The 15754-nt window shown below is 39.0% G+C and overlaps 1 protein-coding gene across 2 annotated transcripts in view; it reads left to right on the forward strand.

The window, feature by feature from the left end:
- The window catches only part of LOC137088920 (tensin-3-like), a 53860-nt gene that overhangs the window by 12870 nt on the left and 25236 nt on the right, over positions 1-15754 (forward strand). For both annotated transcript variants that reach the window (XM_067452298.1, XM_067452299.1), the window contains exons 2-12: positions 6136-6285; positions 6371-6421; positions 6754-6876; positions 7536-7600; positions 7943-8026; positions 8294-8397; positions 8664-8724; positions 10544-10619; positions 11193-11319; positions 12731-12796; positions 13078-13176. In XM_067452298.1, coding sequence (XP_067308399.1) covers positions 6136-6285; positions 6371-6421; positions 6754-6876; positions 7536-7600; positions 7943-8026; positions 8294-8397; positions 8664-8724; positions 10544-10619; positions 11193-11319; positions 12731-12796; positions 13078-13176 — 1006 coding nt within the window. The remainder of the gene's footprint in view (positions 1-6135; positions 6286-6370; positions 6422-6753; positions 6877-7535; positions 7601-7942; positions 8027-8293; positions 8398-8663; positions 8725-10543; positions 10620-11192; positions 11320-12730; positions 12797-13077; positions 13177-15754) is intronic.

Here is a 15754-nt window from a genome sequence, read left to right on the forward strand (position 1 = left end):
AAAAGATTCCTGAGGCTTTTAAAAACTCCCAGCCTGGTTCATTACTCAAAACCGCAATCATGGGTAAGCTGCCGACCTGACTGCTGTCCAGAAGGCCATCATTGACACCCTCAAGCGAGAGGGTAAGACACAGAAAGACATTTCTGAGCGAATAGGCTGTTCCCAGAGTGCTGCATCAAGACACCTCAGTGGAATGTCTGTGGGAAGGAAAAAGTGTGGCAAAAAACGCTGCACAACGAGAAGGACTGTTTGGACTGTTGCTCAGTGATCCAAAGTACTTTTTTTGGATGAAAGCAAATTTTGCATGTCATTCGGAAATCAAGGTGCCAGAGTCTGGAGGAAGACTTGGGAGAAGGAAATGCCAAAATGCCTGAAGTCCAGTGTCAAGTACCCACAGTCAGTGATGGTCTGGGGTGCCATGTCAGCTGCTGGTGTTGGTCCACTGTGTTTTATCAAGGGCAGGGTCAATGCAGCTTGCTATCGGGAGATTTTGGAGCACTTCATGCTTCCATCTGCTGAAAAGCTTTATGGAGATGAAGATTTCGTTTTTCAGCACGACCTTGCACCTGCTCACAGTGCTAAAACCACTGGTAAATGGTTTACTGACCACGGTATTACTGTGCTCAATTGGCCTGCCAACTCTCCTGACCTGAACCCCATAGAGAATCTGTGGGATCAGGGGCGTCGGACTGGGGGGATAAAGCGTACCGAGTACTTAGGGCCCAAGGCGTGGGGGGGGCCCCTTAGAAGTCAGTTTTCTATACATACATATACATTAATCAGAGTATGGCTTTTTTTTTTTTAAGTTTTAAGTGTATTTTATGATAAAAATGCAATACCCCACCCATTGGTATCACTATGGTATTTGGTACGGGGGCCCAGCAAGATGATTTGTACCCAGGGCCCAAAATTTGGTGCTACGCCGCTGTGTGGGATATTGTGAAGAGAAAGTTGAGAGACGCAAGACCCAACACTCTGGATGAGCTTAAGGCCGCTATCGAAGCATCCTGGGCCTCCATAACAGCTCAGCAGTGCCACAGGCTGATCGCCTCCATGCCACGCCGCATTGAAGCAGTCATTTCTGTAAAAGGATTCCCGACCAAGTATTAAGTGCATAACTGAACATAATTATTTGAAGGTTGACTTTTTTGTATTAAAAACACTTTTCTTGAAATATGCATATTTTTTGAGATTTTTTTTTTTTGAGATTTTTTTTCATGAGCTCTTTGCCAAAATCATCAGTATTAAACAATAAAAGACCTGAAATATTTCAGTTGGTGTGCAATAAATCTAAAATATATGAAAGTTAAATTTTTATCATTACATTATGGAAAATAATGAACTTTATCACAATATGGTAATTTTTTGAGAAGGACTAAGCTGCTTATGCCACAAGCACTCACGCAACCCCATACAATCAGAGATGCAGGCTTCTGAAATGAGCACTGATAGCTGTTAACTTGGGTTGTCCTTGTCCTCTTTAGTCTGGAAGACATGACGTCCCAGTTTTCAAAAAAGAACCTCAAATTTTGATTCGTCTGACCACAGAACAGTTTTTCACTTTGCCACAGTCCATTTTAAATGAGCCTTGGCCCAGAATAAACACCTGCGCTTCTGGATCATGTTTAGATATGGTTTCTTTTTTTTACCTATAGAGTTTTAGCCAGCAACGGCGAATGGCACGGTGGATTATATTCACTGATAATGCTTTCTGGAAGTATTCCTGAGCCCATGTTGTGATTTCCATTACAGTAGCATCCCTGTATGTGATGCAGTGCCGTCTAAGGGCCTGAAGATCACGGGCATCCAGTGGTTTTCTGGCCTTGACCCTTACGCACAGAGATTGTTCCAGATTCTTTGAATCTTTGTATGATATTATACACTGTAGAACTCTTTTTTTCTGAGAAACTACTTTCTGATATTTTTCTGATATTGCTCCAAAGAGCCACTCTGAGAGGCTCTTTTTATACCCAATCATGTTGCCAATTGACCTAATAAGTTGCAAATTGATCCTCCAGTTGTTCCTTATATGTACATTTCAAAATGTCTCACTTTCAACATTTAATATGTTATCTATATTCTATTGTGAGTATGATTTTTAAATTATTGTATTTCTTTTAATTTGTAGTGTCCCAACTTTTTTGGAATCGGGTTTATATATTTGTAATGATAAAGCTGAAATTTAGTTCTACATTTAAATTGTATTATCAGATAATACTCAGTAATATCAGATAATACAATATAGTTAAAATTATAATCAAGTACTTTATATGTGCCTTAGGAAGTTAGTCAGCACATCTAGTGTACTTTAGATTAAATCTTTTGCACGTATGATTACACTGATGTGGTCCACCATGGCCCGTCCATGTAATGTACAATCACACCGGTGTGATTAGAACGTTCAGTGCATCACGTGATCAACTGCTGAATTCAATCGTGCTTTCGCGCATTGGCTGGCGCTGAACCAGAGGCAGATGCACTCAGCGTTTGTCATACAACAACTATTCAGTGTTTTCAACCACATAATGTTTATTTTAGGTTTCAGACATTTAAATATACATTAGTACCAACAAAACCATGTATTTAAAAATACACACTGATGTCTAGTGAAGCAACAATAATAATCTTTTGCATTATAATTAGACAACAGGTTTTATTTATATCAGATACACATTGTGTAAGTAACTTTAAAATCTTCTCTGTTCTTCTCCCAGTTTACCTGACACTTACTTTCATGTATTTCGGGAGAAGTGGATGAATTCATTCTGATTCTTTGAACTGCGGCACAAACTATAATGCCAGCGCCCATCGTGATATCTAAATTAATGCAATCGTTATAAAGGTGTTTAATTAAAAAACAAAACACATCCACTTACCCATATTTGACAATAAGAATATCTGATATTTCATGCTAAATGTAACAAATTTGTGAGTATTTTTAATGTAAAGGAAAAATGAAATGAAAACAGATCATCAGTAAAACAGCACTGTTGTGACTGCGGTGCGGTCAGCTTGAAAAACTCATGCGGAAAGGGTCAGCCAGAATATTTTAAAGTTACATGTGAAAGGGTTAAACAAAATTATGCTCTTTTGACCAAAACAATTTTTTTTTTTTTTTTTTTACTTTTTTCTTGCATGTTGCAGTTCATCGGAATTGTACAGAACTTGATAAAGGTTTTGGCACTTGTGTGAAGACACACACACAAAACAAACATGGACATGATTGAAAAAGGTTAATGGTCCTGAAAAAATAGTCACACTAGTATTGATCGAGGTTAAAAATGAGTGCATTGGAAATGAATGGGAATTCCTAATGGAAGTGTTTGGTACTGTGCCCAAACAAACTCTCTCACTGAAAGCAATTTTTATTTTTATTATATCAACCTCAAATTTGGAACACAGCTTGTTTAGATTTATGGCTTTAATCTTCTCTCAGTTTTAGAGTAAAAAGTATTTTGGAAAATATATATTTAATCAGAAACATTTAAATGGTATTTTTGTGTATTTTTCATTACATTAAACATACAATTCTAAGTTTACTTTTTAATTCTTAAAGCTCAACTGTGTGATATTTTCCCCCATCTAGCGGTGTAAAGGTATATGACCATCCAGTGAATAATAGTTTCTGTTCCTCTCAATTTCGATTTCGTTTCAACTCCTACGGTGGCCGATTTAGTCATGGCTTCCAGTTCGACCTCTTTGGTGAATGTTGCTTGAACTCAAGTGATGAGGTAATTTTTGAAAACTATTATAATTTGCAGTTATTTAATTTACGATCAAATTAATCTATGTAAAATGAATAATAGTTTTACGTTTTCGTTATTTTTAACCAGTTCATTGCTAACATCAGCTATCAGGTTCCCAGACGAATGCAAGCTAATCTTAGTAAAGTAACTTTTATCAGTGCTATCATTATTCTGTATATTGTACAACACCACTAGCGTAAGGCAAACAAATTATAATGCAATTAAAATATTAATCTCGTGTTATCCGTCATAGAACACGGATTTATGTTATAAGGTAAACAATACTTTTTCATCATTGACGTGAGGAAAACTATCCTAGACGTCGTTCTAGTGTTATGCTCAGCACACCATGATATAATTAGCCAAGCAACAATAAAACTTCCAATATACACAAATAGGCTGAATCAATATTACCTGTCGAGAAAAAAATCAGGCAACGTCGGCGTTCTTTTTAAAATCGTAGCTCCTCATGAGCTCTTTCCATCTTGGAAAGGCCACTCCAATATTTACTTTTGTCTTGTTGATTTGCCTGTCGCGTTGCCGTCTTAATTCTCTTTTCCGCTTCCTTGGCGACTCTGAAGCCCCTTTCACACTGCACGTCGGACCCGCAATATTCCGGGAACATTGCCGGGTCGCCTTCTGTGTGAAAGCAACCACGTCCCGGCATTGATTACCGAATTCGACCCGGGTCGGGGACCTAGTAATATTGCGGTATTCGACCCGGGATGAGCGCTGTGTGAACAAAAGCCGAAACTAATGCCGCCACTAGTACGTAGTTATTGTGCGACTCATAGAGCTTGTTTTTTCAATAATACAGCTCTGCAGTGCCAGAAGAGCTAGTCGGTGTTTTAAACGCAGAGAGTGTTCGTATACAAAAGAAACTAAAATTAAACAAGCAGAAATGTGCGCAAACTGGACACAAGTCGAGACCACGGAGCTCCTTACCATCCGCGCTAAAGCTGCTGAGATCGGATCGGAATATTGCGGGTCCGACGTGCAGTGTGAAAGGGGCTTAAGAGTGATGATCCTCCATCATCATATAGCAGCCTCAAGCAATCCTCCTCTTCACATTCGACACAAGCCCCTTTCACACTGCGATTCCGGCAAATACACGGATAATGCGACCCGGCATTTGTTCCTGGGTCGCTAGATTTTTGTCCATTCACACAGCCAGCGAAATACCGTAATATGTGCGCTTTCACACACAACGCTTAACGGTCCCGGGTCGAGTTGACACGTGACATCCTGATGTGACGTGTAATGGCGAGCGATCTCAGCTTCAGCGCAGATAGTAAGGAGCTCCGTGGTCTCGACTTGTGTCCAGTTTGTACACATTTCTGCTTGTTTAATTTTAGTTTCTTTTGTATACGAACACTCTCTGCGTTTAAAACACAGACTAGCTCTTCTGGCACTGCAGGGTTGTATTATTGAAAAAACAAGCTCTAGGAGTCGCACGATAACTACGTACACGTTGCGGCATATGTTACGGCTTTTGTTCACACAGCGCTCGTCCCGGGTCGAATACCGCAATATTACTAGGTCCCCGACCCGGGTCGAATTCGGTAATCAATCCCGGGACGTGGTTGCTTTCACACAGAAGGCGACCCGGCAATGTTCCGGGAATATTGCGGGTCCGACGTGCAGTGTGAAAGGGGCTACAGTGCCATCGAGTGTAAAAACGTGAAAAGCGAAGCTTGAATTTACGGGTATGTCCCTCTTTGGCAAATGTACTTTCAAGATGGAGGAGCAAAATGGCGACCGCCATCCGAACCCTCAACACGTATGTATTTTCAATGGTATATTATAAAATCACGAGAATGCATTATTACTTGAAAGAAGTAAATATACATTAATGAGCACATATATTTTTGAAAGAACTAAGTGATTTTAGCTAAGAATAAACTAAAAAAGTTACACAGTGTAGCTTTAAGTTCACTTTTTAAAAAGATTTTCACTTCAGCAAAAATCTGCCAAGTGTCATATTTGGAAACAGACCAACTTCAGACTGATCCAAAACATTTAAAATTAATGACCGTTTAAGTTCAATTTGATTTTCAGGTCCATGCTCAAAAAGTGAATAAATGGATTATAACTACTGCATAAATAATATTTATTATTATAAAAATCCCCTAAAAATACAAAGTATTAAATAAAAAACATTATCCAACTAAAATATGGGACATTCATTTAATTGAAAAACAAATTAATTAATTTTGCAATAAAAAGTATAATTAAGTGTTTGGAGAACCATAGTGATGAAAGTGTTATCTCTTTGAGAGGCCTTTGGGAAGAACGCACATGATCAGATGCTGAAAATCAGTGTTCTCCTAAATGTGTATATGGGTTCAGCTGTGATCTGAGGCTCAATCCTCTGTCTCTCTGTTTGCAGATGGAGGAGGGATACGAGCTTGACCTCACCTATGTGACGGAGCGCATCATTGCGGTGTCCTTCCCTCAGGACGGCTTCGAGGAGACATACCTGCGCAACCTGAGAGACGTCACACGCATGCTCAAGTCCAAACACGCAGACAACTATCTGGTGAGAGCAGCCGTGATACGCTTTTTTACCTTCAGAGCATATGCACGGTCTGGGTGTCTTTAACTCTCTGTCGTTGGGTTTCCAGGTGATCAACCTGTCGGAGAGAAAGCAGGAGCTCACTAAGATGAACCCTAAGGTAATGTGAGGATCCGCTTAACTACATGCTCATACTGAATTCACACACACTCTTAAAAGGGGGAGATGGCATATAAGAGCCATTTCAGGTTCCCTAAAGAACCTTTCAGTGATCAGTTCTTAAAAAAAAAACATTTTTCTCTTAGTGCAAATAACATTTAGGAACTTTTTATCCACTATAACCTTGGAAAGTTTCCATGGATGTTGAAGGTACTTCATGGAACCATTGATGCAGATAAAGAGCCTTCATTTTTGAATGTCAATGCTGATGTCAAACACAAGTGTATGAATGAACTGTAGACACAGTGTTTTTGTCTGTGATGGTCTCCTCAGACTCTGGACACAGGATGGCCGGACTTCCACGCACCACCTCTGGATAAGATCTGCACCATCTGTAAGGCCATTGAGAACTGGCTGAACGCTGACCCGCTGCACGTGGTGGTCATTCACTGCAGGGTGAGACGCCTCAAACACACACACATGCACACATGTCTGGTTCACTATCTTTGTGGGGACTCTCCATAGACGTAATGGTTTTTATACCGTATCTAATATGCCACTGGGGCGGCAGTGGCTCAGTGGTTCGGGGCGGCAGTGGCTCAGTGGTTCATGTAGATTGTCTATAAACCGAAAGGTTGGTGGTTCGATCCCCGGTTCCACCTGACCAAGTGTCGAGGTGTCCTTGAGCAAGACATCTAACCCCAGCTGCTCCCGATGAGCTGGATGGTGCCTTACATGGCAGACACCGCCGTCGGTGTGTGAATGTGAGGCAAAAATGTAAAACGCTTTGGATGGCCATAAGGTCTGTTAAACGTGCTATATAAATGCAGTCCATTTACCATTTTACCGTACAAACTGTACATTCTATCCCCCTACACTGCCCCTGCCCCTAAACCTACCATAACAGGAAACATTCTGCATTTTTACTTTCTCAAAAAAAAACTAATCCTGTATGATTTATAAGCCTTTTGAAAAGTGGGGACCGCTGGCTGGTCCCCACAATATAGATGATCTCAATCCTTATGGGGACATTTGGTCCACACAATGTAATATAAACAAGGGCACACATCAGTGTGTGTGTGTCAGTAACGCTTCACCTCTCTTTCATTCACCAGGGTGGGAAGGGCAGGATCGGAGTCGTCATCTCCTCCTTCGTTCACTTCACAGACGTCTCTGCCAGGTACTAGCGCTCTTCACGTGCCTCACCGCTCACAGGCTGTTTCATACTATGAGCACTGCCATGGGGAAAACGGGAATCCAGTCATAAAATCTGAATGTACTGTAACACAGAATGTCACAGAATTTGGCAACATTTGGATGAATTAATCAGTACTAGATGGGTTTGTGTGAATACGAACGGCTGCTCGGGGTGCTGTGTACACGAAATCATTTTTTAATAGATTTCAGTGTATCAACATGTCCTCCTAACCACAAACAAACACAAAGTCACAGGTAGATGGCATTTGCTGTGATGTTTAGTGATGCCGCAGATGTACTGATGTGAATGGTCTCGTCCTGACAGTGCAGATCAGGCGTTGGACCGCTTCGCCATGAGGAAGTTCTACGACGACAAAGTTTCTACGCAGATGACGCCATCTCAGAAGAGGTGATTCTCTTCAGACACGCAGCACCTGTCATCAGATCCAGTTTCTGTGATGATGGGACAACTCACACACATGTCTTTCCATTGTGTTCTTACATCAGCAGTTTTGCTTGGGGTTGATTGTCAGTAGCATTTGTGCAACTATTCTAAAAGAGTATTTAGAGGCTTTATAGGACCAGGAACATGTGTGTGAGTAAACAGGAAAGCTTTTTGAGAAGGATCTCCATCATCATCCTTACACACATGATTATATTAATGTTGTTTGTTCAGGTACGTGTGGATCCTCAACAGTCTCCTGAGCGGCTCCATCAAGATGAACACGTCTCCTCTGTTCCTGCATTGCGTCATCCTTCATGGCATCCCCGCGGGGCTGTGTGAGTCTCAGAACACACAGCTGAATGATTACACCGTAGAGCTGCTTTACAGACCAATCTGAATTTGTCTCATATCTTGTCTTGTGTCGACACACTCGACTTGTGTTGTCTTAGGTTACGGTTAAATCACAAGAGAAGAAAGTGCTAAAAAATTGTGTCTTAATCTAACATGACTGCTGCTAGATTTGACTTCAGTAAAACACCTGAATCAGCTCAACACCTTTTCCAAAGTGATTCTCAAGCTAACCCTGTTGTTTCTCCTGCAGTGTGTCAGCCGTATGTGAAGGTGTATCAGGCGATGCAGGTGGTCTACGTCTCAGGAATATAGTGAGTATTTATAATTTTGAATATAGTTTCGTCATTATCAGAATGAGTGAGATGGCCAATCAAATGAAAGAATGCGGGGCTCACTATTAGTGAGAACTCCAGTGCAAAACGGCCTGAAGATTTCCTTGTTCTATGAAGTCCCTCCTTCAGAAACACGTAACGAGTTCTGATTGGGCCAGCGCTTCCCGTGTTTTGATTGGACAGCAGCTTAGCGCACTTTGCCCGGAAAGGTCCCGCCTCTTACCATAACGGGGAGATCCAAGTGCTGAATGCGCGCTCTTCTCCACGTGAGAAAGCAACAAGACCACGCCCCCTATTTTGCGTGTTCTTGTGGGCGGAGGGTTAGTCAACAAACGGTTCTAGTGACGGCATTCCTGCGAGGAAGTGCAGGGGTGTAGTCCAAACTGGCCGTTCGCTTTGAAAGGGAACTTCTGTTAAATAAAATATCTCGCTTGGCATTGAACTTTGAGCATTATAATTTTACAGGGATTATTTGTGCTCTAATAGCAACATTTCACACTAACTAAAGTTTGAAAGATGGGATCACGAGAAACCGAACCTTTAACTTCCAAAACTGTAAAATGATATGAAATGTCCTGTTAGATTTCTTAGTTTTCCTCCACTTACTGTTAAGCAATTCACTTTTTTTCAGTTTTACCATCAGAATTACGATAATTATTTCAGTGTGTCTACAGGTTTGATTTAAAGGCTTCAAACTTCAAAATGAAAATGAAAATGACTTCAAAATGAAAATGTCCTGATAATTTACTCACTCCCATCTCATCCAAGATGTTCATGTATTCATGTGCTCTCTTTCTTCAGTCGAAAAGAAATTACGTTTTTTGAGGAAAACATTTCAGAATTTTTGTCCACAAAATGGACTTCAATGCCAACGAACAGCTTGAAGGTCCCAATCGTTGCAGTTTCAAAGGGCTTCAGAGGGCTCTGCATGATCCCGGATGAGGAATAGGGTCTTTTCTAGCAGAACAATTTGTCATTTTCAAAAATACAAATCAAGATTTCACGTATGTCATGGCCGTGACCTTTCCGAAGTGATGACACCATAGGTCGAAGTCGAGCACTTGAGGTTAAAAAGTATATATATATATATATATTTTCTTAAAAAAAAAAAAAAAAAAAAAAAAAATATATATATATATATATATATATATATATATATATATATATTTTTTTTTTTTTTTTTTTTTTTTTTTTTTAAGAAAATGACCGGTCACTATAAGACTCTATTCTTCATCCGGGATGATGCAGAGTCCTCTGAAGCCCTTCAAAGCCCTTTGAAACTTAATTGATTTGGACCTTTAACCCATTGGTTGCAATTTAATGTTTTCCTTAAAAAGCTTAATTTCTTTTCGACTGAAGAAAGAAAGACATGAAAATATTGGATGAGTTGGGCGTGAGTAAATAAAAAGAATATTAGAATATTAAAATTTTGAAGTGAACGAATCCTTTAATGACTCGCTTATTTAAGTGTCATTGATATACTAATAAACTCCTAAGTATCGCTTATTAAGAGTTAGTACGTTAAAAGTTACGTTTATATTAAGGGATGTAGAATGTGGTCATCATGCAGAATAATGCATTAATATGTGCTTTATAAATACTAATAAACAGCCAATATCATAGTAATTTGCATGATAACCAGCAAATAATCACAAGAATTGGACCCTAAAATAAAGTTTGACCATTTTTAATATATAAAGTTTTAGTTAAGGATGATAGCTCATTCAAGGTTTGATTCATATATATTGGCATGTGTTGTTGACATGACATGTATGATATGATATTTGATATTTCCCAGTCACATTGGAGCCAGTCACAAAGACAGGATCTGTATGGCCCTGGAGCCGGCACAGCTGCTGAAGGGAGACATCATGGTAAAGATAAACACCAAACACACCTAGCTTATCAAACGTTTCGTGACTATGAACGATAGAAAGAATCCATGCACAATAACCCATAGCAGAGTATTCTAGAACACTGGTTTTCAAACCTGTCCTGGGTTTGTCCCTCATCACTGCAATTTTGTATGTCTCCTTCATTAGACACAGCCCATTCAGGTCTTGCAGTCTCTACTAATTAGCTGATGAGTTGAATCAGGTGTGTTAGTTGAGGGAAACATGAAAATGTGGTCTGGCGGGGGTCACCGACAGGTGTGAGAACCCCTGTTTCTAGAATATAAGCGCATTACAGAGAATGAACAGACAGATGGATAGTTTCAAGCACTTCACTGAGTGCTTGTGTTGATGAGCGCTTCGGATAAAGTAGGGTCATTTTTTGTCAATGGACACTGGAGAAGAACCAGCTAAAGAATATAGTGATCTCTAGTGATTTGGTGGTTCATGAACGTATGAAGAATGTGCATTAGTGCATCACTGCATCCCATCAGATAAGGCAGATGACTGTGTGTTTTCTCATGATGGTGTATTAATTTTGCTCTCTGACTGCAGGTGAAGTGCTTCCATCAGAGCAGCCGGTCGGAGCGAGACGTTATTTTCAGAGTTCAATTTCACACGGGAGCAGTTCAGGCCTACAGCCTCGTGTTTCAGAAGGACGACATGGAGCACGCCAACAAAGGTCAGCGCGAGTCACCTCACCACTGCAGACACTCGCTGTGGACACGAGTTTGTCTGGAATTCCAATGTAATATAAAAGCATTATATGGAAGCCTTGGCTACAATTTATTTTTATGGTCCACTTTATACATTCTACTAACTACAAGCAAATTTGCAACTTTATGTCAACTAACTCTCATTAGAGTATTAGTAGACTGTAATGTTTGATTTAGTAGAATAAGTGGACATTTACTTACAAAGTTACTTATAGTCAGTAGAATTTCTAAAGTGGACTAACGAAAGAAAGTGTTACCATGACTTTTTTATCACACGATTCTGACTTTTATTACTCACATTTCCGAGTTTAGATATCATACTCAGAATTGCAAGATATAAACTCGCAATTGTGAAAATGTTTATAATTTTTTTTTTTTTGTGTGTGGCATAAACCAGCTTCTATAGAATTGTTATATACAGTACAACGCATGAAGGCCTAAATCTAAAGTACAAACATATTAATTATGCCTATAAAGCATAAATGTGTAAATGTGAAAACATATTTTGTCCAGCAGCCGCTATTTGCACTAAGTGAGCATATTTGGTAACATTTACCATAGTAATAACAGTAAATTATGCATAATTACATGTAATTAACCCTCAACCAAACCCTAATCCTAGCATGTCGTTAATTATTATTACTCAGTACTTAAATTTATAATTACACTGTAACAATGACACCTTAAAATAAAGTGTAACAACATATTTTCTTAGCAAAGGTGCTATATACAATAAGTCATGCGAGCAATACATTCTATTTATACTGTGAAAAAATAGCAGTATTTTCTTTGCAATAAGTGTATATAGTATTTAGATGCGATTTATACCTTTAAATAGTGGCAGAAACAATTTGCACCTCAGTTCTATTGCACATTAAATGGTATGCAATAATAACATAGATTTTAAATGATTATATTTAATAAAATTATTAAATGGATGCAACCTTATTGGGACAATAAAGCCCTCCCTGCACCTACCCCTTACCGATAAACACTTTATTATTAAACACACATTAGACCACATTTATATCCATATATTTTAATTTTTATTTTTATTGAATGTAAATGCCTTTCCAAGCTAATGTGTAATTGGAACAGGAAGTAGAGTGAATTCGGCAAAAGACCCTAACCCTCAAACTCGAGTCGATTTGCATCAAAACATTCTACCACATGCCTTACTCCTACACTACTGCTACTGTTGACAAACCAGCGTCTTCCATAGTTTTATCTGGCCCAATCAGACGTCAGTGGGCGGAGTTAGTGTAAATAGACAATCCGAATTAGTCCTAGGTCTAAAATGAGCTATGAGTTCAGTTCAGTACAGCATCAGATGGTTTCAGCATGTGTTGTGTTGATATTCTGATGTTGCCATTTTAGATGCCAGGTTTCCAGATTATGGCAAAGTGGAGCTAGTGTTCTCGGATGGCCCGGAACGAATTCCAGGTTCGTTTTTTAATGTATTTTCAGCTAATACTAAACTTCTTGAATGCAACATTTCTACATCTGGGCTTGTTTGTGCTTCATGTCCTGAACAAAACCTAATAATGACACTATTGTTTTCTGTAAAACTAAATTTGAATGATGAACTTTGCAACATTAATTCCTTTATTTGCCTTTTTGTTTCTGTAAAACTGCTTTGAACCCATCTGTATAGTATAAGGCGCTATAGAAATAAAGCTGACTTTACTATGTCGACGGCTATTAACTGTCTCTCTGTCTGACAGGTTCAGAGCGCTGGCTGAACGGTCCAGATGTGACTGTCGACTACACCAGCACAGATTCTCTCTCTAAATGGGACTCCTATGGGAACATCTGCAGTGACGGTAGGATCCAAATGCTAATTTGTAAAGCACATGCACTTGAGATGATGCTAAAAGAGCTCTGGCTACACAAACACTGAAAACCCTAATAAGTTGATTAAACTCAATTAATTTGGGTAAACTCGTTCTCTCAATTCAATTGAGTAATGGAGTCTCCCAAAACTTGTATATTTAAGTTCACTTAACTTGGTGCTCATGTTCACTGTACTTAAATTGTTAAGGTCACCAAACTGGGTACACCAGTTCAGCTGGATACTACAATCAAAACTTCCCCATGGGGCCCAACATGCTTTGCGGCATGAAAAAATTATGCATCGAAAATGTGACAAATTTTCTTTGATTCTTACTATTTGCGTTTTCTTTTGCTGTTTTTATAGCTTGTTTTATGTTCAGAGTTGCTCTGTTTATCAGATTTTCTTTTTTTTCTTTTCTTTTTTTTTTGATTGTCACCATTATAGAGATTCATACGCAGATTCTTGATCTCTGTGTGGGTCTAAATAATGCCGTAGATTTAAACATTTTGTGCTATAATAAATAAATAAATAAATAGTTCAATTACCACAACAGTGAAGAATCTCACGGATCTATTAAAACTTATAATAACCACTTTGACAACTAGAGCATTAGACTCTGGATGATATCAGGGATTCTGTCAATACATGATGATATCATCATCAATGTATTAACAACATCACTTGATGATACTTTCTCTTGACTTTTTGTTCCTTAACAAATGTGTCTCACAAACACAAAGCAGCCAGAGAAACACTAATATTACACAGTCAAGGGTCAAGAGCCCAACTAAAGCAAACACTTATCTCCATCATGGTCACTTCAAACAAAACTATTATTTTCATTAAAACAGAAATAAAGTAAATCTGGTTAGTTATAAGTTAGTTCACAGATTATTGTTAGATTTAGTAACTTATGAATTTTTACTTATCGAATTTAAGTTTGCATCACAATGAAAAAGTCTCCATCTTAATTTGAATCAGCGACAGACGAGGCGAAAAGGACCGCCTTTTGTAAATGTGCTCCAATCAGTGAATTAGTTCTTGTTGCCAGACAGAACTCCTTGCATGGCCAATCACATCAAAGCAAGACCAGAGTGAGCTATTTTATTTAATTATGATTTTGAGTTCATACAACTTGAATTCTTAAGTGTAAGTATTTTGTAGGTTAATAAGTTATACTAACTTCTATTTTTGAGTTTTTGGTCTAAACTAGTAATATTTAGTCAAGATTACTTGATTTGTTTAAGTAAAGACAACATTAGGGTTTACAGTGAACACACTCATTTGGTTGAGTGAATGATTCAATGACTTACCCATGAAGACAGTCACTTGTTTTATTGCTGATTTATTTTTTTATTTTTTTGAATGAATCAGTTAAGTCAAAAACATTTTTTTACTGAGACTTTTACTGGTGGGGGGTATTGTGTCTGTTACTGAAGCTTTTATAGTGCATGTGGCTGCCTCGATATGTTGTTTTGCATAGTTGGGCAAAACTCAGTCTGTGTCTTTTTCTGTACTGTGGCTACACACACACACACTGAAACCACCCCAGAAGTCCAGGCATCTTTTTCTGACTGTGGTGAGGCATATGGCAGGACTTCCATGTGTCCCGCAGAATTCACACCCTTCTTAAACTCGCAAACACAGGAATAGTTTGGCCAAAATCACAGGTCCCCCACAGCTGTTTTGCATAAAACATATTCATGGAAACTAGTTCCAGCACCTTTCATAAAGAGGGTTTCATCAAGCACAAACAACAGTGCATTCCTGCGGCAGATTCAGGCCGTGTTTTCACACGCAAACGCTCAAAGCTTACAGGAATTCAACATCTCCGTACCGTCTCTGTCCTGAGCTCTGCATCTGTTTATATGCCAGGCTTTGGGTTAGAGGAAATAACACAGGTAAATGTATAGTTTGATTTTAGTGCTGCTTCCTCAGGCAAGTGCACTTCTATTGCTCATAGTTACTGAAGTGATTTGAACAAGTATGCAATCTACTATTAAGTATTGGAGCTATATTGGAGCCGTATTGCAACAGACAAAATGAAAACGGTATTCCATGTAATGAATCATTTGCTACGGATCAGTCTGACATTTTCATACCGTGAGAGCAGTGTGTTCATCGGCGCAGTGTTGGTTTAGCTGAACTGTGGCCGGTGTTGTTGACTCACACGGTTGTGATGCGGAGGCTTTGGCAGGAAGAGCGACTGGAATTGTAATTACAGTGTTTTGTTTTTGCTTGCTAATTCTGGCTGCTTCGGATGACAAAACACAAGAAAAACACCATATAACTTCCTTCCTTGGCCTCCCTCAAGATGCGTCTGAAAAGCAAACTCTTGGTAAAATGCTAGACTAACCCTGACTGAACGCTGAGGAGATTTTTACAGTGAGTACTTCTGGAATATCCTGGGTTCAATCCCAGCAAACAAAAAATATGTTCAATATGTTCTAAAAATCTGAGCTTCGCATTCCTGCTTTGAAAGCAGAATGGCTGAGCTTGCATTCTTCAGCTGTCAGTGGCTTGTTTGCAGACTGATGGACAGTCAGAGGTATTTTCGGTGTTAATGA

Source organism: Pseudorasbora parva, chromosome 9 (assembly GCF_024679245.1).
Source record: "Pseudorasbora parva isolate DD20220531a chromosome 9, ASM2467924v1, whole genome shotgun sequence".
NCBI lineage: Eukaryota > Metazoa > Chordata > Actinopteri > Cypriniformes > Gobionidae > Pseudorasbora > Pseudorasbora parva.